Source organism: Carassius carassius, chromosome 32 (genome assembly GCF_963082965.1).
Source record: "Carassius carassius chromosome 32, fCarCar2.1, whole genome shotgun sequence".
Lineage (NCBI taxonomy): Eukaryota > Metazoa > Chordata > Actinopteri > Cypriniformes > Cyprinidae > Carassius > Carassius carassius.
The window spans coordinates 10,957,611-10,982,279 of record NC_081786.1 but is presented as its reverse complement, the minus strand read 5'-3'; the positions used below and the strand labels follow the sequence as shown (position 1 = coordinate 10,982,279).

The 24,669-nt window shown below is 39.4% G+C and overlaps 1 protein-coding gene and 1 long non-coding RNA gene across 6 annotated transcripts in view; one reads left to right on the top strand and one right to left on the bottom strand.

Annotated features, from left to right (window-relative positions):
• Positions 1-24,669, bottom strand: part of birc6 (baculoviral IAP repeat containing 6) — a 93,408-nt gene that overhangs the window by 11,211 nt on the left and 57,528 nt on the right. For all 5 annotated transcript variants that reach the window (XM_059520225.1, XM_059520228.1, XM_059520226.1 and 2 more), the window contains exons 64-68: positions 22,339-22,503; positions 22,088-22,253; positions 4,727-4,943; positions 3,192-3,337; positions 981-1,091 (exon numbers count right to left, since the gene is read on the bottom strand). In XM_059520225.1, coding sequence (XP_059376208.1) covers positions 981-1,091; positions 3,192-3,337; positions 4,727-4,943; positions 22,088-22,253; positions 22,339-22,503 — 805 coding nt within the window. The remainder of the gene's footprint in view (positions 1-980; positions 1,092-3,191; positions 3,338-4,726; positions 4,944-22,087; positions 22,254-22,338; positions 22,504-24,669) is intronic.
• On the top strand, positions 14,663-17,141 carry LOC132113213 (uncharacterized). The gene is made up of 2 exons (XR_009425117.1): positions 14,663-15,654; positions 16,204-17,141. It is a non-coding gene; the product is annotated as an uncharacterized LOC132113213 (long non-coding RNA).

Genomic DNA, 24,669 nt, shown 5'->3' with positions numbered 1-24,669 from the left:
ACTAAAAGTTTTTTGCACGCGAGGACGCACACACGTATCTGTAAAGCGCCTGACAGGCAAGCCATTGATTACGCTAATGCATCAGTTTGAAGCTTAAAATAAAGATTTTTCATGTTTTGGGCAGCTTGGATCACGTGCTTTTCCTGCAGGAGCTCATTCTGTTTCCTCCAATATTTGCAGATTTATTTTGTCCACAGAAATGCGTTATTCAGTGCTGTAATTTGATGCGCGCGGCTGCAGTTGTACATGCACTGTGGGCAGACCCGACTAATTGATGCGAATCGTTGTCAGTGATTTTTATTAACAAAAATAATCGATTAGTTGTTGCAGCCCTACAAAATATTTTATGAATTTTTTATTAATATTTTAGCTTTTCCTGTATGCCATGTGATCAACATTAAAAATATAAACATACAATGAATATGTTGTTAAGTCTCAACTTAACATCTGAGGGAAAACAACAATATATCAAATGGGTATATTATACATAAAAAAAACAATGTAAGTAGTGAATGCACCAATATTAAAGTAAAAATGTGATAAATCTGGCCAGTGATTAAGTAGATTTTCACGTTATGGCCAAAAAAACAACAAACGGCTGATATAAAAAAAAATTGTTATTAATAGTTATTAATACTATTAAATATTATTAACAGTGTTACTAAATTATTATTACTGTTTTAAAGGATAATTTAAGAGACACATAGGCAATCTAAATAAAAACAGAGGAAGTTAGCATGAACAACTGCATATATTCAAAATAAACAGATCTTATATCGGCCAGTAACCAATGTATTACGCATCCCATAAAATGTTGAAAATGTTGTGAAATATACGGTTTAAAATATTCAATAAAATGTTTAAAATCCATGAACTTGAGTGTAAAATTTCTTGTTAATAATTAAATAATATAATATTCTCTCTTATCCAGTAGAAACTGAAATGGGTCAAACACGTGAGATATGTAGTTCAGGACTCACCAAACTGTAGTTTTTTCATGGCTGCTGTATATTTCTCCTCCACTGAGCGCAAGATGGACAGTGGTTTGGGCCTCACTGCTGCCTTCTTAGAACTTTCAGCCATCTTCCTCTCTAAAAAAAAAAAGCAGAAGACAGATACATCAAAAAAATCCTTCAAGAGTGTGTGCATGTGTGTTTCACAGTAGCCTGAGGGTGTGTTTGAGTAGGTCACATCTTCCATCCTCTCATCCCTGAAAAACCAACACATCCCTACAAGACGGAAAAGTAACCTGAATGCCTATATGTAGCTCTGCTATCAGTAAACAAAACATACAGCTCAAGCTCAGCTCAACTGGCAAAAATGATAGACTTCCTTTGAGATGTGTTTGACTGCAAATTTGTTACTTTGATAAATGAGAACAAGCGCAAATAGTCGTGTCGTTACACAAATGAGCCGCTGCGCTTCTGTTCTCTCTCTTTCAGATTTTTATCGAGAGAGCGTCAGACTAATGACAACGACACCAGCAGACCGTCACCAGTGGATGGAGGCCGTTAGAGCTACAACACAATTAAACTCCCTATATTTAGGAGCTTTATGGCATTTCTGCCCATTTTGCACTGGTTGCAGACAAATGTCCCTTCCTGCACACCCATGTTCCATGTCAGCCGATCAAATTAGCTTTGTGCTTAACAGGGTTGATAAAGGCTAAGCTTTGGATACGAGCCACATAAAACCCCACCGACATCGATAGCTCCATTTACTCTCACCTCGTCACATTAGCGCACGATATTGAACTACAGGACACCACTTTCGACCAATCAGACACCCTGAATGAGCGGTCTCTGGCACTTTTTAAAAAAAGACGCCGGAGTACTAATTAAGCAGTTAAACGGGGTGGTAAGTGGTATGTCTCACTGCTCTTATCATATGGACTTTCCTTATGGATAGTGACAGCTGCATCGATCAGCTTCACCACGTTTAACGCCCCTTTCTTTCACTCATCTTCCCGGAAAGAATGAGAGCATGAGATACCCAAGGGGGGGGTGATGGTTATTATATGTGGATGTACTGATGCGGTTCTCCAACGTAACAGTGGAAATTCCTGCTATTTCCAACCCTTCCCTCCTCATGACCACAAGGGTTTCTGCCTAGGAGCAAACACTCTCTTAGCTTTGGTCTAGACGAGGACCTCAGAGTGACGTATTTGTAAATGTTAATAAACGGATGCGACTTATGCCAAGAGCTTTGAATCCCAGGATTAGGAATTGCCATGGTCACATCCGTTTTGCTGAGGGACTGATCACACAACATCCCTGACTATGACTAAGGCCCGCTGGTTCAAATGAAAGATCTTGAAGAATTAGCACAACATAGATTAAGTCTAGTCTGACAAACCAAAGTGCCCAGTAAAGCTGACTCTCCGATCAGGCTTTAGAGAGTCTGCCGCCTCTTGTGCGGCTCTGTGCTGAAGAGCCGTTTCTCTTTGGCTTATTTTGTCAAAGCAAACAGTCATTCCATGTCCCCCGAGGCCCTCAGATAAGTAAGGAGTGTCTTCAGCCTGTGAAATACACACCATCCCTCTCCTGACTGACCACTATACATCCAGCACTGTCCTGCTTTTGCTTCTGTTGTGTGTCAAGTCTCAAGAAATACTGTCCTACAGACACACAGAGCATGAAGAGCTTTGTACAAGGGCATTTAATGTGAAATGTGCTTCAAATATGTGCTTCAATATCTATAAATGTTATGAAATGACTAGTTAAATGTAGAAAAGACACAAGTTTGGACACACTTGACTTGATTCATGATTAAAAAAAAAACTCACCCATTGAGGCTGCATAAATTGAATAAAAAATACAGCAGAAGTAATATTAAGAAATATTATCACAATTAAAAATAACTTTTATTTTTTATATTTTAAAATGTAATTTATTCATGTGGTGAAAAAGCTGAAATCATTTTAATATGCTGATTTGGTGACAAAAAAAAAAGAAAAAAAAAGCTGATTATCAATGTTAAAAAGGAAGCTTTTTATGAAGTTACTCTTAAACGTGATTCTAAAGAATTAAGAGTTAATGTGTCCAAATAAGAAATTCATTAAATAACAATTTGTTAAGCATTTTAATTAAAGTTAGTAAAAATGTAACTTCCCATGTATTATTTAATAAACAGTTCTTACAGAAAGCATGTTTTGTTTGGGAAAAGCAGATTGTTAAGGTGGATGTTCTCACCGTGGTTGGCCTGCCGTAGGTTGGTGGTGGCAGCATAAACAATCTCTGCAGTCTTCTGGATGTCAGGAACTAGCAGGGTGAGGCCTTCAGGCTCAGGATCAGACGTCTCACTCTTCATCACCCCTTTACTTTTGTCTTTCTTCGACCTAAGGTGGACACATAAACAAAAAAAAAATCACATTTCTGTAGACACCAACAAATTAACTATGGGTCTGCATGTGTACACGTGAAATGTTTCATTTTTCAGTGACCACAACAATGGCAGAGAAACAAACAAGTGCATGTCCTCAAGAACTTTTCAATCTCTCATGTCCAAACCCTGAAACAAACACACAGGCTCTCATCCTGAGAGGTGCTAGTATACACGATGCATCAAATGAGCAGCAGATTGTGACCTGTCCCAAAATAAACCATTAAAAACAACATCCATCTGTCTCGTGGCTAAGTACACATCCTCACAACATGCATCTTTCATTAAGCAGGAGGAGAGAAAATTAAAGAGACAGACAAATGAAAAAGGGTGCATGTCAAAAATGTCCTTTACCTGTAGGTGACGCATAGGACAATAATTAAGATTGTTCCTTTATTCAAGGGTGCACGCATTCTCAGAGACACTCAGACAGAGCCAGCCTAGTGACTTACAGGCCAATGCCATAAACATCTCGCTACCCATAAAGACTAAGCCATTATTAAAAACAAGACAGCTGATAACAAATCACAGTCTCACTACTCCACATATCCAGCTGTGATATTACTTGAAGCAATCAGACTCACAATCCTTACCTAGAAGATGATAAAAAAAAAAAAGGTGGAAAAAATCCACAGGCTTATACTGAAGGGACATAAAACATGCCATATAATCTTAAAAAAAGGAAATTAATGCATAAATTAAGCAAAAATTAAATAATAATTATGTATTTTTAATTAATATTTATACAAACAAGTTAGTTTCATTTTTAAAACATTAATACAAAAATGTTAATAATAATAATAATAATAGTAATAAATTATAGAAATGAAGAATAAAAAAAACATTTGTAAATTAAAAAAAAAATTGGGGGGGGGGGGGGGAGAACGAATGGAAAAACAAATAGAAAAGGAAAAGAAAATTTTTTGATACACAATACATTGCTAAAAATCAAGTTCATGATTTATTTTTTGTGATGGGTTCAGCGAAAATCCTGGCAAAAACACAGACTAAAAAAGCCAAAGCTAAATTATGGTCTAGCGTGGGACGGTGAGAGCTCAGGACAGTCTGAAGGCCACTGGGGATTAGATGCTTTTCGGGGGCAGCTCAGGAGCACTGACTGATCTAGCAGTCATTTATCACTGTGTGTTACTCCTCTGGTGAAACACTGCTTTTGACTTGTGGCTATAGCATCAGGTTACAGCTTGTGGGTATAAACCAGGTCAGAGACAGTGTGTGTCACAGGGTGGGCATCCATCCACCAGCAGTCACTCCGTCTGTCCCCTGTCCATTAGTGTGACAGACGGATGGACTGAATGTGTGCGTGTGTCAAAAAGGAAGAGCTCACCTGAGGCGGTTGGTGTAGGTATCCACACAGGTCTTCATTTTGGCCAGTAACATGCCGACGGAGGTCTGACACTCGGTGCGTTCTTCATCCTCCTCTTCCTCTGCAGCGTCTCCTGATAGTGGCAAGAGCAGAGGAACCAGGCTGGTGCAGGTGGAGATGGCCCTCAGCAGCTCTAACAGAGCACGATACAGGGGGACGTGACGCGCCATGTCCAAAACTGCAGGAGACAGAGAGAGAGGGAGACATTACGCACAGAGACAGGACGCTTATAAAAGACAAAGTCGATTACATCTCTTAAATGACAGAAGGACACAAGGGACGATCCACACATACACACACACACTTTCAGTCTCTCAAGGTTAATAATGTTTTTAATATAGATGTTTTTAGGGAACATCATTGATTTCAAAGGTTTAAACCGTTTGAATTCCTGAACAAGAAATACAAGCTGTTTTATCATGTGGAAAAGTCACCTTATGATCATCTTATGGATGGACAAACAAGGAAACTTGTGTCATGCCTGTCTAAAGGGAACGTTTAAAAAAAAAAAACAGGTTAAATAGGTTCATTTGAAACCTATATGACTTACTTTCTTTAGCAAAATAGAAAAGATGCTGCTTTGAAGAATGTTGGAAACCAAAAAGTTTTGGTTACCACTGACTTCCATTGTATGGATAAAAAAAAAAAAAAGACATTTTATAAAATATATTTTATGCTTCACAGAGTAAATAAGTCATACAGGTTTGTAACAAAATGAGGGTGAGTCAATTAAGTCATACAGATTTGTAACAAAATGAGGGTGAGTCAATAATGACAATTTTGATTTTTCTGTGAACGGTCCCTCTAAAACAACATAACACAGAAAAGATGCATTGACTGTATAAAGAAAAGTTAGGGGGGCAGACAACAGAGTGAACTTTTTTTCTAATTCAGACCAAAAAAATTAATTTAAAAAACCCTTGATCAATCTTCTCCTGAGTACGTTGAGATGCCAGAGGTATGAAGGCTCTTTGTATATGCATTTCCTGTTTGGAGAAGGCAAGATAATCCTTTTGTGGCTCAGCAGAGTCTTAAAGCAAGAACGAGGACAGTGAGAGAATAAAGAATGAGAGGGAACGAGACAGAGCGATTACTGAGGGTCTTCAAGCAAAACGCTTTAATCAGGCTCGTATTATCAGTGTGCAGTGAATGTAAGGAGCAGGAATATTGTGTGCATGTTTGTGTGACTCATGTGTGTGTGTTTCGAAGAAGAAAGAGGAATCTCAAAAGACTGAAGGAGCCTTATCAAAGGATTTCGTTTGAGTGTGCGCCCACTTCGAGGAAACAATAGATCAGAGAGCGTTTAAGTTGGTATCATCTCAATGTCAGTCTATGTTCCAGATTCTCCTCATGCCCTCCTCAGTTCAGACTGTTTCTCCTTCACTCTCATCTCATTTACAGACTAACTGATTTACTGCACACCAATCCTCCTCTCTGGCCCTCTCTCTCCCTCATCAGGCATTCAGCTCCATGCTGGATTGGGTGGATGATAAACAATGTTAGTGAGAGCCGAGAGGACACATACGTCAGCTCCCCTGCCCTCCGTCGCCGTACGCAGAGAACAGCGGAGATGGAGGAAGAGAGGAGGGAGAGTACATGGAAGGACAGGAGGATAGAGGAGGGGAAAACCGGAGAAACAACAGAAGGAGAGAAGAGACATGGACAGGGGAGAGGAGAGGAGACAAGAAAAGAGGAGGGACAAACAGAACGCAGGAGAAGAGACGGCAGAAAAAAAACAGAGAGGAGAGGAAGGACAAAGCAGTGGAGAAGACAAGGAATGACAAGTGCAAAGGTGACCAGTAAGGAGAAGAGAACGGAGAACAAGAGGATAGGGGGAAGCAGAAGGAGAGGAGAAATAAGGATACCAGAAAGTAGGGGAGGAGACAAGAGCAAAGGAGGAGACCTGAAATAAGGAGAAGGGAGGAGACAAGAAAGAAGAAAGCAGATAAGAAGGCCAGTAAAGATGTCAAAATAATAATGGAGATAAGAGAAGACAATAAAAAAAGGGCGAGATGTGAAAGCTGGAGAGGAAAGGAGTAAAGAAGTAATCAGGAGAGGAGACCAGATGGATTGGTGAAGACAAGAAAGGAGAGAGCAGATGAGAAGATTAGACAAGAGGCAAAAGAGGAAAGGAGACGAGAGGAGACCACAAGAAGAAGGAAAAAAAAGAGTAGGGGAAGAAAACAAAACAGAGGAGAAGAGAAAATGGGAGAAAGGAGAAGAGACTAAAAAGAAGGAAGAAGAAAAGGAAAGACAAAGGGGAGGAGAGAAGAAAACCGAAGAGGAGAGGCATTTAGATAAGAGGAGAAAACAATTTAAGCGAGCAAAAAGCAGAAGAGAACCCCAGATAGGAGGAGAAGGAAAAAGAAGAGAAGAGGAGAGATTACATTCTACAGTCTTATGTCAAACTCCCTTACAGCAGCTCTAAAGACACTACAATATCATCCATCCATTCCCTCTTCCCCAGGAAAAGACTCTGAGGGTCACAGGTCATCTGGACTCAAACTGAGCCTGATCCACAGCTCCACTGCTTTAAACGATTCTCCATTTGGACCAGAAGATCTTTATGGCTGACCTCTCCCCCATCAGCTTACTGTCTAAAAGCAACAATATAGCCTCAAACACAAGCTCTGTGCTCTGTATGAGAGAGAGCCTCATGCACACTCAAGAGACATCTTAAAAACAGCCGTTTCTGTGCATCAAATGATTGTTGAAGACAAATGGGCAGATCATAGAATACAGGATGTTGTTCTTGATCTTTTAAAGTACTACATAGAGATTCTCATTGCTTGTTTTTCCTTCCCTCCATTTCTGTAACTTGATGGAGGTTGGGTTCCTTGTCCCAGTTCCCTTTGGCTTGCTTAGTTGGGGTCTAAAAGACACTTTCAGTAATATTATTAATTTCATGGCACTGATGCTTTTGGATGAGAACAAAACTTGAACTGAATTGAGCCGAATAAATAACACTATAGTCTTCTGTAGAGCTGCTTAACAGCCAAATCTAATTTGTTCATATTTTGGAATTTTGACACATCGTTACTGAACCGAATCAACACTGTACTGATTCAAGCTGCATCTCACCACTACTTTTCAGTTGTGAGTGAGTTGTGAGTACTCTATTTAACTGTAAACTACCTTTCACAAATTTGGGGTAGGTAAGTATCCTATGCTCACCAAGGCTTTTTTAAAATAAAAAATACAGTAAAATTTTGAAATATTACTATTTAAAATACTTGTTTTCTATTTGAGTATATTTCAAAATGTAATTATCAATGGTGATGGCAGATCTGAATTTTCAGAAGCCACTCAAGTGTTCAGTGTCACATGTTCCTTCAGAAATCATACTAATATGCTGATCTGCTGCTCAAGAAACATTTCATATCAATGTTAAAAGCTGTGCTGCTTAATATTTAGTAGTTTACTACACCCCACTTCACAGGCCCCATTCAAACATGACAAACATATAGAAATCAGAATAAACCTTAGGGGTGCACTCTGTGTGTCTGTGTGTGACAGTTCTCTGAGCATGTGGTAGAAACTCTTTGTCACCATGACAACAATGATCTCGAGGACAGGCGGGACAAGACACCAGCAGCAGCACGGAAATGCACACTTGCTTTTTGCCTCATGGGTTGGTTAAAATTTTATCTGGTTATTTACAACATGCAGAAATGCATAACTGTTCATGACACGCAGATGAAGAGAGAGACAAAAATACCCTCTTCTAATATGACTACACTGTGTGTGCGCGCACATTTATTTATTTTTACACTAGCACACTTTTGTTGAAGTAAATCAGGTTGACAGGAGTCTGATTTTAAATGCCGCTTTGCAGAGCAGAACAGGGCCTCGAGTCTAATGACTGACACAAAAATCATGCTTCCCAAATCATTCAGGGCACAAGAGTCCTCCGCCTGTCTGGAGTGTGTGAGTGAGCGAGCGAGCGAGAATCCTTCACATGAGGGAAAGCTGGAAAGAAAGACACAACATGCAGCAAAAGCTCAGAGAAGCGCTCCATCAATAATGCAAGAGAATGAGGAATAAAACAAGACGAGCGCTACCGCATCTCCCTTTCACACTTCTGCATCTCTCCAGCACAGACAACACTGAGACGCAGGACGCGGACTGATGGCACAACCGGACCACTGACTCAACACACTGAAGAGAACATCGCCTGATCCATGTGCCAAATCCACGAGCAAAATAAAAGAGAGCAGTGAGTCAAAGGAGGAGGGTATATTCATATGCTTTTATGCAGGTCATATTCATATGCCCATCACTCCATTAGACAACACCAAACCTTACTAATGCACAAAATAAAGATGCTACAATATAAAAATTCAGTTTGAAACAAATAAACCAATAATTATTTTCATATTTTGGGCAAATAAGTCTAAAATAAAAATTAAGAATCAAAAACTAAAATCAACTGGTTTAAATACTACAAGTGAATTTAGGCATCACAAGTTAGCTAAATTCAATTCAATTCAAATTCTAATCAGCACAAATTTCTTGAGCACAATTTTTTTTTTTGAATGGTAGTGTACATAACTACTAAATGGATAGGCCTGCTATTTAAGGTCATTGTTCCAGTACAACACCAAAACCAAAAGCATTGGAAGAATGAGCCGAGATTCAAAATGCCACTCTTTTTGGATTAAATCCAGCTGAGCCCAGAGTTTACAATGAACGGTGGTGGCTTCCAAAGTTACTTAAACAAGTGGAGTCAGCCAGCAGACACTTTGGTGCCTGCACAATCTGATTGTGGCTATTAACATCCACACACCCTCATGAGAAAGTGGCACCCTTCCAGACTTTAATGTACAAGTCGCTTAGAGGAGGTGTTGGCATGGCACAAAAGCTGTAATTTTCAGGAAAACAGTCTTGTATCTGAGGAAACACTGTGCCAGCAGAGGCTGTTTATGCACAAGGATGTTTGATTGAGCTAATGGCGACGACCACAGGGCTGTAATTTTCCTCCTCTGCGAAGCTGCTATAAAACCTTAAGCTAACAGAAGGATAACAAAGCATATTCTTCCCTTTCTGCATCATTTAAAGGCACTAAATCATTCAGAGTGCTTCTCTCATCTGAAGAGGACTCTGTTTCTCAAAGGCTCTAATGACACTGCGTCTGTCTACTATTGAGGGTAGGATTTTGGACAGCAGGCTGACCAGCTGATAAATGTTTTTAAGTGTCCCAAAAAAGTGGGGGGAAATATGACAAAAATACAGTAAATAATCATTTTGTTCTGAAAACCCCGATACAGGATTCTGGAATGAATAGACAGTTTCCAAGGACAGCATTTATTTGAAATGAAAATATTTTGTAACTTATAAACGTTTTAATGTCATTTCTGTCTTTTTTCAACGCATTCTTGCTGAATAAAAATACTTTTTAAAGGGTACATAACATACACAGTTTCACCTAATCTCATGTTAATCTTGAGTACCTATAGAGTAGTACTGCATCATTCATATATCCAAAAAGTCTTTATTTTTATCATATTTATAAAAGAAAAATACAGCTTTCCGATTCTTTCCGGAAAAAGCCGAGCTCCTGGAGGCGTGCCGTGAGTGGAGCTATAATACTGATGTTTCGTGTTGTTTCCATTAACATATATTCACTTATGTGCTGATTTCCAACAAAATACAGAAATCTGATGCAATTGTACTTACATGAATGTTTTTTGTATTTTTTTATCACAGGGACTCTATGTTTTAATAACAAATGATGTGCAAATCCATGTTTAGCATGAGAATTCATCTCTTTAACACTGAACAACTCTGAATACACAAAACATCATTGTACCCCCCCTTTAATAAAAAAATAAAATCCTACTGAACTAAAACTTTTTAACTGTGTATTTCTAATGTAGAGCCAAGGTTAGAATTGTGCCCACATTACCAGCTTAACTATCAAAAAAACAGTTTTAAAAACAGCATCCTACAGTCCATAAACCAAAGTCAACTGAAGGCTAACGAAGCTAAAATAAGCTCGTGGTCCAGTCACTTTCTCTGAATGGTTCATTTTAATGACCATACCATTCCTGTCCTCCCATCTTCCTTACACTCCTCCACTCTTATTCCTTTATCCAATTTAGCTCCCGTGCTCCCATCCAGGTAAAAAGGGGGGTATCTATCTCTCTCCATGCACGTAATTAATTTTGACAAGCCCTCTGACTGGCATTCGACATTTTGTGTGGGCACACTCATACTGTCAAAAAGCTTTGGAGAGAGGAGAATATGACTTTACAAAGGGCACCTGTTCAAATGAGCAGAATGAGATATATTAATACATCACAGCTGCGAAGAAACAGGCTGAATCTTATTATCTCACACATTCGCTACAAACATCTTAATGAGAAAAAGAAACCACACACTCACACAAAACTCAGCAAGAGAACAATAATTAATGAGTCTCGCAGGTTTTGACTGTCAGATATGAATTGTGTGCGTTGTTCAGAGTTTGTCCTCTATAATGATCCTGGTAGAGATTAAGAGAGGGGAAAAAATGGGAATGTGCATCAGATGAGTGCACACACATCCATTAAAAGGTTTCCGAGCCATCACTCACTCTCTCCGTTTTTTGCTGTTTGATCGAGGGGAGTATGAACATCCTGCAGGATGTTGCGGCGGGTTTGAAAAGCTTGTCAGCGCTGACCCAATTCACTGATGTCCATTTCTGAGAGTCTCAGCAGAACCTTGCTCAAGGTCTGTATTACACCATCCTCTGCTGTTTTAAAAGCTACATATAAACAACACTCTACTTGAATCAAGACCAGGGATCCATCTGAATAATGGGCACTGAAAATTTGGATCCCAAGATCCTAACAATTAGAAGCCAATAATCTGATTATTTTAACACTGTTACTTATGGAGATATATATATATATATATATATATATATATATATATATATATATATATATATATATATATATATATATATATATATATATATATATATATATATGGATTAAGCATTTTAAAAAGTTTAATCGTAAACTGTTAATAAAACCATTTTGCGTAAATTGTTGTGGTGAATTGAATGAACAAATAACTATGTATGAATGATTTTACAAATGATTCTGAATGATCACAAACTCTAAATGCTCTTATTTCAAGAGTAAGGTTTTTTTTTACAATAAACTTAATACAGAAACCATATTATTTTTGTAGATTTTAGGATGAGATTACCTCGCTTCCGTAGTGTATTAGAGGTTAAAGGAAGCGCTCCGTCTTAAGCGATTTGAATCAGATACTAACAGAAGATCAATATTAGAACATAAGCGGATCTTCGAGTCAGCAGAGCTTCGTAATATTATGGTCACACACATGTACAGTAATGAGATCGCTCCATAATCGCCCACCACCGGCTGTCAGCTTGATGATTATATGATTCACAGCTCCAGAGAGAGAAAATTACAAACAAATAAATGAATATAAACAACGGCTCATTGACAAGGAACTCCACTTAGAGCAGATGAAAAAAAAATCCTGCCTCTTTCTTTATGGCTTCCAACCCGCCGGTTTCAGTCTGATCCGTTTTAAATGTTCTGGCACTGTGCTGGGAACACGGGACCGAGGGAATTCACCCACATGATAATTTCATTTAATTGGCCTGTGCAATAATTTCTGCACATTATGGTGACTGAAAGATGCCGATACTAATTATCAAAGAGAGAGAGCTATGGAGAGCGAACAAAAGATTTGTGGGGGGTGGTGTTTCCTGACATGAGATATGCTCTCTGATAATTATGATGAAGATTAATGAAGGAAATAGTTCATAATCATTCATTTTTGGTTATGGAATCTTGTATCCAAAAATGTGTCAATGACACACACAGCCCCTCTGGAAGCATCAGGATGAAACACTGACAATGAAGTTCTACAGTAGAGATGTATCATTTATGACCTGATTTATTATCACTTATGACCTAAGAACATGCATATAAAAAAAAAGCTGTCAACTTTCTTAAAAAAATAATAATAATAAATACAGTTGTTCTGCTGGCCACTTTAAAGAAAAATGTTGGCATAGTCTATGCCCAAAAATATGAGAGTCTAATTCTGTAGTATTGTTACCATACAAAGCTACAGCAAAACAAAGATCAACTGCTTTAAAAAACTTTAGGTTCCAAGAAATTGGTTTAAGAATCAATACAAAGATTTAAAAATTATAGTGCAGCTCCTGCTCTTCAGCCACTTGGCTCCTGTTTGCTTTGAAGCACCCACTTTTCAAGATTCAATCAATTCCCAATGACAAAAAAAAGTTACAATCTTCCAAGTTTTTCCTCTTTGAATATCATCTTCCCTCACATAAATAACATTACAGAAGTAAACTGGTTTCCACATGATGTTTCAAGATTCTATAGTCAACTACATTTTCTCAGACAACTCAGTTTTGCTCCTGATGCCTAAAGGTAAAACCTTTAATTGAACTCCTGTAACTGTGTGCCTGACCAGAGGTCAGGATTATTTCAGATTGAAAGAGTAAAGAATTGATCTGGCTTTGCTGAGGTCCGAGGGCTGCTAGAAGTAAACCAACTTCTGTAGCACATAACACTGATATATTTTATTTGACTGTTTTTGGCAGGGAAGGAGTGTATACAGATCCTCTATTCTGCCCCCATCCATTCAAATGTTAATGTGGACAATGAGGTTGATGGTTTATTAACACACACGTCAGAAGTACACGAGGAGGAGGAGGGGAGGTTGTGTTGTATTTCATTTCCACTGATGGTGAGTAAGGAAACAAGAATAATACTCCTCAAGGGTCAGAGTGAGTCAGTACACGGTTGTTCACGGTAGCTTGCGTTTATGTTTCAAGTAGACGCTGTAGACGAGGATTACAAGAAAACAAGATGCCATTTTTTCACACTTCAGTTCCAAAGCTGTCAGCATTAAAGTCCACTTAAAAAACACTTATTTACTGTGAGGGGCCCATGAAACAAAAGTTCAGGGACAAACTTAATTTTACATGTCAATGTGATCTTTTTCTAAACTGTCCTATAAAAGATGCTCTTTTATCTTCTTCACAATAATGATTTTTTTTTTCTTTATTATGATAGGATGGATTAGAACTCACAGTAGGCAAAGTGGGAAAGAGAAGGGGGCAGGATCAGACATGGTCCTTGGGTCGGGATTTGAACTCTGGATGTTCGTAGCGCAATGGCACTGTATGTCGGCACGCTGCCCAAAAGGCTATATTGGTGCAGACCAATAATGACATGTTTCACAGTAGAAGTATGTAAAAATCCTTAAATCTTACCAATACTGCATAAAATATTAAGACTTATTGTTAGATAACACCTTGAATTTACTTTTTTGTACTTTTACCAAATTGGCAGTTTTCTTTCCAACTTGTTCTTTATTTGTTTATACTTTATGAAAAAGAAAAAATGGACAGTGCAATATGACAAAATAAGAAGTGTTACTTAAGTTAATTTATTTTGTTTCAAGGATGTTTAGTGTGTAAAATCAACAGTTTGAGGAAACTGCTGTACTTCCTCTTTAAAAAAAAAAAAAAAAAAAAAACCTTTTTGCATTAGACTATAGGTTAGCAGACAAGTTCTGAAACATTAAGAATTAGTGTTTAAGTAGCCATCAAAAGTTGATATCCAGCTCGCAACATTTCCTGTTCTTTTAGCCCTAATGTCTTATTTGCTGCCTATACTATCACTACCAATAAAAACAGACACAAAATGTCTATGCATATAGGCTTTCATGATCTTAGAGTTCTTCCATAAGAGTATACTTTCTGAAAATGACAAAAACTGGATAAATAGTCAAAAATATGTGATCATCAAATCCCACATATATATTAGTGGCCCACAATCCCACACCCCCTCTCCATTAAGATCCTTCTCCTCTTCTCTGAGTAGCTCTACATTGTTCTTGGCAATAAAGACATTTGACGTGTGAGCCTCCTCGCCGCCCACCCTCCCGTTCTCCCTCGCTCGCTCTGTTTCCGCGGTTACCAGTCGCTCTGCTTGGTTATGCAATGCACGCCGCTTTCAGGCTCCAAGACGGGACCTATAACCACACGACTGCCATCGGCTACGGACAGAGAACGACAGGGTGGGGTGCTCGCAGCCTCAGGTCGATGATCTGCCGAACCTCCAGAGGAGTTTGCGCGCATCTGTAGCACTTCTACACCCACGGAAAAAGAAGCGCAAAAGAAGAAGGGAAAGAAATTGCAGAGGAGGCAAAGGAGAGAAGGTAGGGGCCGATATTTGGTACAAATGCTGAGAAGCCCCGAATTTCAGATGCTAAAAGGGTCGGACAGACAAGAGTGACAGAGGACAGAATGAGAGTGTGTGACAGCAAAAGGAAGGGGAGAGAAAGGAGGGGAGACCGAGCTGAAGAGTGATTTTTTTTAAGTAAGAGGAGAGAGAGAGAGAACAAGAAAGAGGGAGGGGGGGAAGCAGATTTCTCCAAGCATCTCTTGAATGAAAGGTGTGAGGCATTCAAGCAAAGAATAAAAAAAAATAAACAACAGAGAAAAGCTTAAAAGAATATATGAATGAGCGTGGAACAAAAGGAAGGGCTGGTGATACATAAGGCGGCTGGAATACTGACACAGAAAGAGCGAGAGAAAGCCAGAGGGAGTGGGAGAGGGAGAAAGAGAGCGAGAGCGAAGGGGAGGGACGTTGGGGACTGAGATTCTTGTCTGCGTAACGCACACGGCTCAAGGAGATGCTGTTGTAGACTTACTCTTCCTCCTTTTTCTCTCTCCACCTCTCAATTTCTCTTTTCTCCTCATTTACGGTACCGGGGTGTCGGACGTTTGGTCAGCTGGCCCTCATGTTGCCGCAAGCCCAAATATGCCTCTCCTGTGATGAGCCCACAGCATGCTGGATCTCCCCCCAGATCTCCCACGCCGTAGGGTAAGACCCCCTGTTTTCTTGCTATACATACTCTATTTTCCTGTTCCTGTCCAACTGTTTTCTTGTCCATTTTGCCGAGCTGTACGTTTGGCCCCAGGCTGCTTATTGAGGTTGATGTTCTTGTACCTTGCTGTAGGAACCTGGATGTATAATGTCTGCTCCAACAAATGTGGCACCATAAACCATGACGGGATGAAAAAAGAGAAATCTTTTAGTGTGCGTAGCAGAAGCGAACAGCAAGTGAGAAGGTTTAAATGTACAGTAAATCATCTCAGCTGCCGAGAGTCGCCCTGTTGTAGCAGCTCCGCGGGAAATATAATTTTCTGAGGGGGAAATCCATCACGGAGGTGGGGAGGGAGACATCCTCTTTTGTGTTCATTATGCCACACTCACAGCTGGGCCATCAGCAGAGAGGGAAATGTCACCCTCTGTACCGCTCAACCTAGTGTTTAGTCTGGCCTCTCGATGAGCGCTTCTGGTGGCTGCCAAAAAGAGGCTTCCATGTCTTGTCGATTGTTTGTCTCATTCTGCTTTCCTGTTTCTCCACAGATAAGCACCCTGGAGACAGAGGTGGGCTGGTCAGAATGGGGACAACCACAGTCAGTATAGAGGAGGTTCGGGCGCAAGAGGGTAAAGAGGAACGAGAGGAGTCCATCTTGGCCCTGCTGGGAATCATTGGCACCTTTTTGAACCTCTTCGTCATCGTGTTTGTTTACATCTACACTACTCTGTGAGAAGGATCCACGTGGGGTGAGAGCAGGTGGAGGTGAGGGGCAAAGATATGACAGAAGGGTTGACACCTCACAGAGAAGAATTTGGAAGATGACACTTGGCCACTCAGGAAGTGACATTTGCTCTTGAGCTCTGACCCTTTACGTATATATATATATAAATCTGAATGTGATGGACGCCTGTTTAACGCAGATCTCAGGACACACTGAGAGCAATTCTTGGATTTGTACCCTTGCAGGACATGGTCAAGGGACAAGGGACCTTGAGTTTCCCCGGTGGTGGGAATTACCTCGAGCACTGCCTGTCTTCAATTGCACACGTATGCAGAAAGAGCCTATTGGTCACAAGAACATCACAGGGTGACCGAATGACCCCTTCCGAACTTATCCACCAATAGAAAGAGTCATGCAATAAAAAGGAAAAATTGGAATTCTGAAATATTTTTTTCTACTGAGAACAAAAGAGAGAATGAGACACTCCGGGACCCATCTGCAGGTTCGAAAAGCTGGACCTTGTGGGAACAGGCAGTTCGGTGACATTTGGACACTTTTTCACTACAGTTCCTCCTCCTTTCTGACTGGTGGCGGGAAGATAAACAGACAAATATGAGTGTGCGTGTGTGTTTTCTGTCTGATTTGAGTGCAGTGTCAGACACGTTGTTTCGGTGCAAAGGAAAACGCTTTTGTATCGATACATGAATACATACTAGATGTACTGTGCCATAGGGGATCTAATCAATAAAATGATATTCTATGGATTGGGATGTTGTGAATGGCATACATGTGTGAGAAAAATGCTTTGGGTGTATCAGATGGTCTTGTTTCAACAAGACTAGAGTTGACCAATCACGTATGTGCTGTCCTGCACGTCTTTGGGTGTGAGTCATGCATTTGGGTTCTTGAGTGTTAGTAGAGCTCAGCGCACCATAAAGACAGTCAGGTAAAATAACAGTTTATTATTAAGGGAGGAGGAGGAGGTTGCTGCAGAGATGGTTATTAAGCTTCGATATTTTCCTCTATCTTTCCCGGTGGTTATGAAGGTGTTTTTAAACCCTTTGAGTATGCAGAGGTCAGTTTCCTGTCACATGTGATAGTGAGTGGTAGAAATGGTTGATGCATGTGAATGTACTCTAGACAGCCTCCAACTCACACACACCAACCAACACCAACAAGCCTGAAAATGTGTGTTCATGTGATTTTTTTTTGGCCAAAAAATGGTTGTTTTTCTGTTTGAGTGTGTTTACCCTCTATCTGAGTGTTCCGATACGTCACGCTGAAATGTGCTCCGAAATATCTGCCTGCGGAAATGTTAGCAGGGCTTTACGCTTAGTCTCAGGTCCCTCAATAAATTCCAAAGCCACAGGGCACTGCTGTAATAAAGTCCTACGCTGTAAATCAGCATGTACCTGCAGGGCTTATCATCAAAAACAAATCCCCACTACAACGCCTCTGTGTAAACTAGCTCTCAGACCAGAGGAAAACCTCTCTACCTGCACTCAGATCAGTGTGAACACTCCACACCAGCTCACAGATTAATTTAAACCATCTAAACAAGTTATTAGATCGTGTTTGCATACAGTTTAAAAGGTCATTTTCACTCAATAATTAGCTTTTTTGTCATATAAATGACTGACTGAAATTGTACCATTCTGTTTTTCTAATTAATCAGACTACAATTGCCTTTTGCACCAAAAGATTGATGTGACACGTATTCACCTCTTTAAATATTCAGTTATGCATTGAAAAAAGAGATAAAGACCAACAAAAACCTGCTGTTCCTTAATTATAAATGTAGGCTACATGTAAACATCCATAGAGAAGAGACCTTATAACAAGTTTAAAATCTGTGTAAACTCTCTCTCAAGATTAAATGAAACCCTCTTCACCTGCAAGAAGCACCCAGTATAGCCATCTTCGCCAATCCTAAGAGCTTAACCAAACCTCAGAGTAATATAAATAATGCACTTCCAGCATTTTGATGGACATTGCCTCCTGACACACACATATGAATAAGGAATTTATGATTCAGATCAGATACAGCTTGCAGGCGTAATGCAGGGGGATGTGCGTGTTTCCTGGGGTCAACAGTCCTGTGTAAGCCGCCCACGTGAGGTTTACACGTGACACGGTGGTCAAAGACATATGAATCACAACTGCTTTATTCTTATATCTGCTCTTCACAGGCCAATAAATCAACACAGAGACACACAGACTAAACAAAACATTACCTTCGTCACCTTTCATACATGAGCTGTTCCAAACCCCAGTAAACTGCTTCTCGCCCTACATAAACAGCATCCTTACCATCATGATGTTTCATTGACTTCTACACAGGTTACAACTCAAACAAATTCTAATAAGCATAATTCATTCGCCCACCATCTTGAATTTTTTTGGGGTGCATCTCAATGCATTCTGGGACTGCCTTTTCTGCAAAGGGTATAATCAACAGCACATTCGGATTTAGCTAAAACGAGGTGGCATAATTAAAGTGCCTACCTAAATGTCTAAAATGTCTCCATGTGCAGACCACTAGATAAATAAAGAGTTGGAGAGAACAGGGAACCATACTGAAGGGGTGGGAGAAGAGATGAACGAGAGAACACCGTGATAATTTCTGTTTACACTCAGGGAAAAAACTCTAGCACCTCAAAAACCTGCCCTACTTAATGACTGCACCACGTCAGCACTGTTTCAAACACACGCTTTACAGCATATGTCAGGGGTGCCGTGTGTAGGCGAGTGTGATATCCCTGTAATGAAAACAGCTTTCAAGGGACTATAAAATAAATGGAAATAAACACAACATAGTGAGCAACTGCATGTCCTACAGACCTACATTAAAACAAACGCTTGATCTTTTGTACATAAAAATAAAGCTAAATAATGACGATTTCTTAGCTAGCATTTTTAAATGAATGGATACATAATAGGAATGTACTGTACCAACGGTAAGATTTTAGCTGAAGTTTTCATTTTACGGCCGGTGACAATTTTTGAATGCTATACTAGTTTATTTAGATTAAAAATGAAAAACACTAATCAATTACAAAAATTAAAATTAGACATTACAACATTAGAAACTACAGGATGAATTTGGACCCATACAATGAAAGTCAATTAGTAAAATCAAAGTCAGCAGAAAAAAATACAATGTTTACCAATGTTATTAAATTATTAGTGTTAAATATTACATTTAAGTAAGTGTTAGATGCTGGAAAAAGTAATTTATATATATATATATATATATATCTTTTTTTTATCGCATTTGCATAGTTGACAGAGACAGCTCATTTGGCACATTCTTCTCCTTTGTCTCCTGCAAGATGCATTTTCTTAAATGCTGTTTTCTTAAATAGTTCCTATTGCTATTTTTGTTGTCTAGTTCCAAACCAAAGTGTACAGGTTCAATTTCACACACTCCCTGCACCTTACAACACCTCTCCCCCCAATTTATCATAGTACTATCCAATTCTACCCTCAGAATATTCATATAAATCATGATTCTTGAATTTTAACCTGGTAATATTCGTCAACATTATTGCCAGAAGGTTACATAAAAATATACAGAAGAGCTGATGGAGTCGAGAGAAGCAGCAGGTTTGACGACCCCTCTGGGGGGAGAGAAAGGAAGGAGCATAATAATCTTTGAGAGAAGGTATTAAATGAACGTGCCGGATGGGGAGCGAGAGACAATGATAGTTGGACAGACTGTTGTCACCTGTGTGAGCCAGAACAGACCTCACTTCCTCAATGAAAATAAGTGCTCGTGGCTGTCCATATACACAAAGTGCTCAACACTGTAATCTTGTACTCTCTGTTATTTGCCCCTTGGCTTTTTCTTAATGCTTTTTGGAAGCAGTAGCCCATCTCTTCTCCCTCCTGTTCATCAGCTGGATGGGGCGTTATTACAGCAGGGGTGATCGGAGACGCTCATTTCCTGTTTCACTGCTACAGAGACAGCTAAGGATATCAGGGCACAAAACACACACACACACACACACACACACACACACACACACACACACACACACACACACACACACACACACACACACACACACACACACACACACACACACACACACACACACACACACACACACACACACACACACACACACACACACACACACACACACACACACACACACACACACACACACACACACACACACACACACACACACACACACACACACACACACACACACACACACACACACACTTTAAGAAGGTGTGTGTGTGTTTTATTGGCTCAGTTGTTCATGAGATTGACCAACTGCTGCTCCCCCTGTTGGTTGAGTGTGTTAAGAGAGAACATTTGTGTGTGTGTGTTGTTGTTCTCGTTGATTTGAGTCACACACACTATGCCAATGTAGGGTTGAAACCTCCAGCTGATATCTGGAGCTAATTACTACACTCATCGTTTTATCGGCGCTTATTTAATTAAGCCAGAGAGAAATAAACACTCACAGAGCACACACACAGACTCACACACACACACACACACACACACACACACACACACACACACACACACACACACACACACACACACACACACACACACACACACACACACACAATGAACCACTTTCTTGTTCTTTAAACCAGCAAAGCAGTGTTTTAATGGCTATTAATACAAAATAAATATTAGTTCATATTAATTGAGATACTATGGGGAATATTTTGACTTTTGAAAATTCTTAAACCCTACATTCTACAATTTTTTTTAAACAATAAACTGGTCAGTCTTTTCCATTAGAAAACTCCATTAAAGATTTGTAATTGTGGTCGGCAGGACTCTTGTTCAATATTCAAGGTATTATAAAGTCAAAAAAATCTCTGAAAGGCTGGAACATAATTTTTTTTTTTTTTTTAAATTTTTGTTGACTTTGCAAATGGTTGCAGAGAAAAACTGGGCATCATACAGTAAATAATTGAAGAACAGATTTTTTAATTACAAAAACAATAATCTTATCAGAAACATCTGCCTCATTGCAAAGAGACGCATGAGAAATTAAAATGTGAGCACAATATGAAAATTTTTGATGCACTCCGCTGGATGGAATAGAAATCTGAATCAAAAAAAAAAAAAATCTGAGAAAAAGTCTGTGCCCATGTTGTCACAGATTACGCATTTTTTTCTGAAATCTGTCAACTCTGACTGCTTAAAATCTGCAGACCAAATGTGGACCATTATTCACTGACATTCTTCTACTCTGTAAGAAATCAAACATTGCTACTTCTCTCACAAACATGCAAAGTAAAGTGACTGAGCGACGTAAGTTTCAGTCTGCTTCTCAGACAAGGCTATAATATGGCTTTAGGAGTTTTGGAATATTGTGTATAGAGTCACACGAATACTTCAATGATACTTTGGTCATTCTTTTTTGTTATTCTTCTTCACATTCTTATGTAGCAATATAGGTAGCAAATGGGTGAATTATACCTTTAACACCTGAGAACAAAAACATGGTTGACAAGGAGAGAGAGAGAGAGACACTCAGAAGAGACAGGGGCTCCACCTGCTGTCTCCATACACAAAGAGGCACAAGGTGGAAAATTTTTTTTTTCCCTCAGGCACACATGCAAATGATACACTGCATAATCTCTTTAACCACCTTAAAAGTTGTGTTCATTTTCATTTAGCAAACAGAAAAGCTCAGAGCACATCCCACGAGTGGCACGAGTCCTACCTGAGTCATTGCGCAAGTATGATGACATCGCGGGGATGAGACAGGACTGGCTGAGCAATTCCTGCAGGACAGATGGCAGCAGTGAGCTGCTGTGACCTCTGACCTCTCCTGAGAGGGTCTCGCCAGATCCCACGCAGCCTGATGGGTTGATATAGCTTGCCAAAACCTGATAGAGACACAGAATGTACCATCACACAATCAAACAGATGCAATTTCCAAATCTCATTTGTATTATTTCGATGAACACACACCTGTAAGAGGCAGGTAACGTGCTCCTCCTCCAGACGCTGTTTGGTCAAAGCCTGCTCAACATCCCAGCCTGACGCAGTGGAGCCCGTGCCAAAGCCGGTTCCTTTGGCCCAGTACAGCTGCTGTTCCTCTGTGGTTCCACCGACATGCCCACTGGAGACCTGGGGCTGCAGCACAAACACAAACTCAACTGGAGGTTTCACTATGGAGTCTACTATAACCCTTTTTCTCATTACACAGTTTAGTTGTACATGAAAACTGAAAGGCTATGAGAGCAAGAATTAAACTGGAAGTTCATGCTACTGTATCTTTAAGACTTGCTAACATGCTAATGAACTGATTGGCTAACATTATCCCCAATCGTTCTTCACTTTTCAAGTCTCCTATGCTCAATACGGCTGCATTTATTTAATAAAAATCTAAGTTAAAATAGAAATATTATGAAACAGTATTACAATTTGAAACAACAGTTTGTGTTTTAATATATTTTAAAATGGAATTTATTTCTGTTATGCAAACAGAATTTTCAACAGCCATTATTCCAAACTTAAGCATCACAATCTTTCAGAAATCATTCTAATATGCTGATTTGATTGATTAGGTTGAAAACAGCGGTGTTGCTACATTCTTTTTCAGGATTCCCTTTCTTTTTTTTCTTTTTTTTAAATCAAAAGAACAGTATTTATTTGAAATATAATGTTTTGTAACTACAAAGTCTTTACTGTCAGTTTTGATCAATGTTAAACATCTGTGCTAAATAAAAGTAGTAAATTCTTTAAAAAAAAAAAAAAAGAAAGAAAATCCTTTAAGCTACTTCCAAATGAAAGAGATTGAAAGAAAGGAAAGGAAGACGCGTTTTCTAGACTTTCTGTTCCACACACACTTTGTCACTCTGCTTTTTGACATTGATTGTTCCAGACGTGACGCCCTGCTGAAATTTACTGCTTGCTTTAAAGACTGACAGCATGTCACAACATTATGAGGGAAAACAATGAGGTCAGAAGCTGTGCATCAGCTGAATAATAGGCTAGTAGCATGGTAAAAAGAAGAGTGGTGCATTTCCCATAATGTGTACTTAACTTTGGACCATGTGATATTATTGGAGGGAGCATGGAAGAAAATAAAGGAATGGTTGCAGGCTGGACTCAAACCAGCTTGAGTATCACAACTGAGGATCTTGATAGTGAAAATACCAAAGGACGGACAAATAGGAGAGTGAAAGAGAGCGCAGAATAAATATGCGCTGACCTTCGAAGCTCTTCTTCGGCTGAGAGCGAGTGGGTTTAATATTTGTTCTGCCAATACTTCTGCTGCCCCAAGGACGCCCATTATGATTCTGACAGGCCACCGGCCACTGTTCAAATCCTGAGCCCTGAACCCACCCCTCACCAAACTATAAATCCACACACAGACACACCACCCTGCACAGAGTATCATTATATGCTTTTTTTCCCCTTTAAACACAGGAATTTAAAAAATAGATTTTAATAAAACCTGTCTGTGAGGGCTGAATATTGATTTTGATGAAAGTCATTGCTTTGGTATTGGGGATCTGAAGATGATAGTAGTTTTTTTTCATTATTTTCTCATTATGATTGTGCTGCAGTTGTCCTTTGTGAAGACGCTTTCATTTTAGCTGCGTGAAAATGCCCATAATCATGTAATGACTAAAAGAGCTGTCCAGCTCCTCTCTATACCTTCTGTTTTAATAGAACTACTGTACACTATACCTGAATGAGTTACACACACACACACACACACACACACACACCTCTCATTAAGTCAAGGGCTCTGAATAAAGAGCCCTTCAGCAGTCTGCAAAGAGTGGCTATCACAGTCATTAATAAAATGACATGTCTCAGTCTGAGAAACATCTCCATTAAGGTCTTTATAGGGGTGTCTTTTCCTTCCCCTGCACAAACTCACAAATGATCTGAACACGCCGTTACGTACCTTTTTTATCATTATATTTTCCCCTGAAGTCCACTTATAATTTTAGTCTGGATCATTGAAACAGATCAGTCAGGTTGTGAATGAATTATTCAGACTGGTTATGTGAACTGATCAATGAAAATATTTAACTCAAAAGAACGACTCGCTCACAAATCAGGCATTAGTATTTTCACTTTCATGAAGAATAAGAGGAAGATTATATACAAATAACTACTTTATTGTGGCCTGTTACTAACACAAGGAACATATAGAATTACCAAAATTTTAGAATTAGAATTGACATAGAACATATAGAATTGAAAGATACGTCTGATGAAATCAGACAGCTTTCTGATCCTCCATGGACAGCAACGCAACTATCACATTCAAGGCCCAGAAAG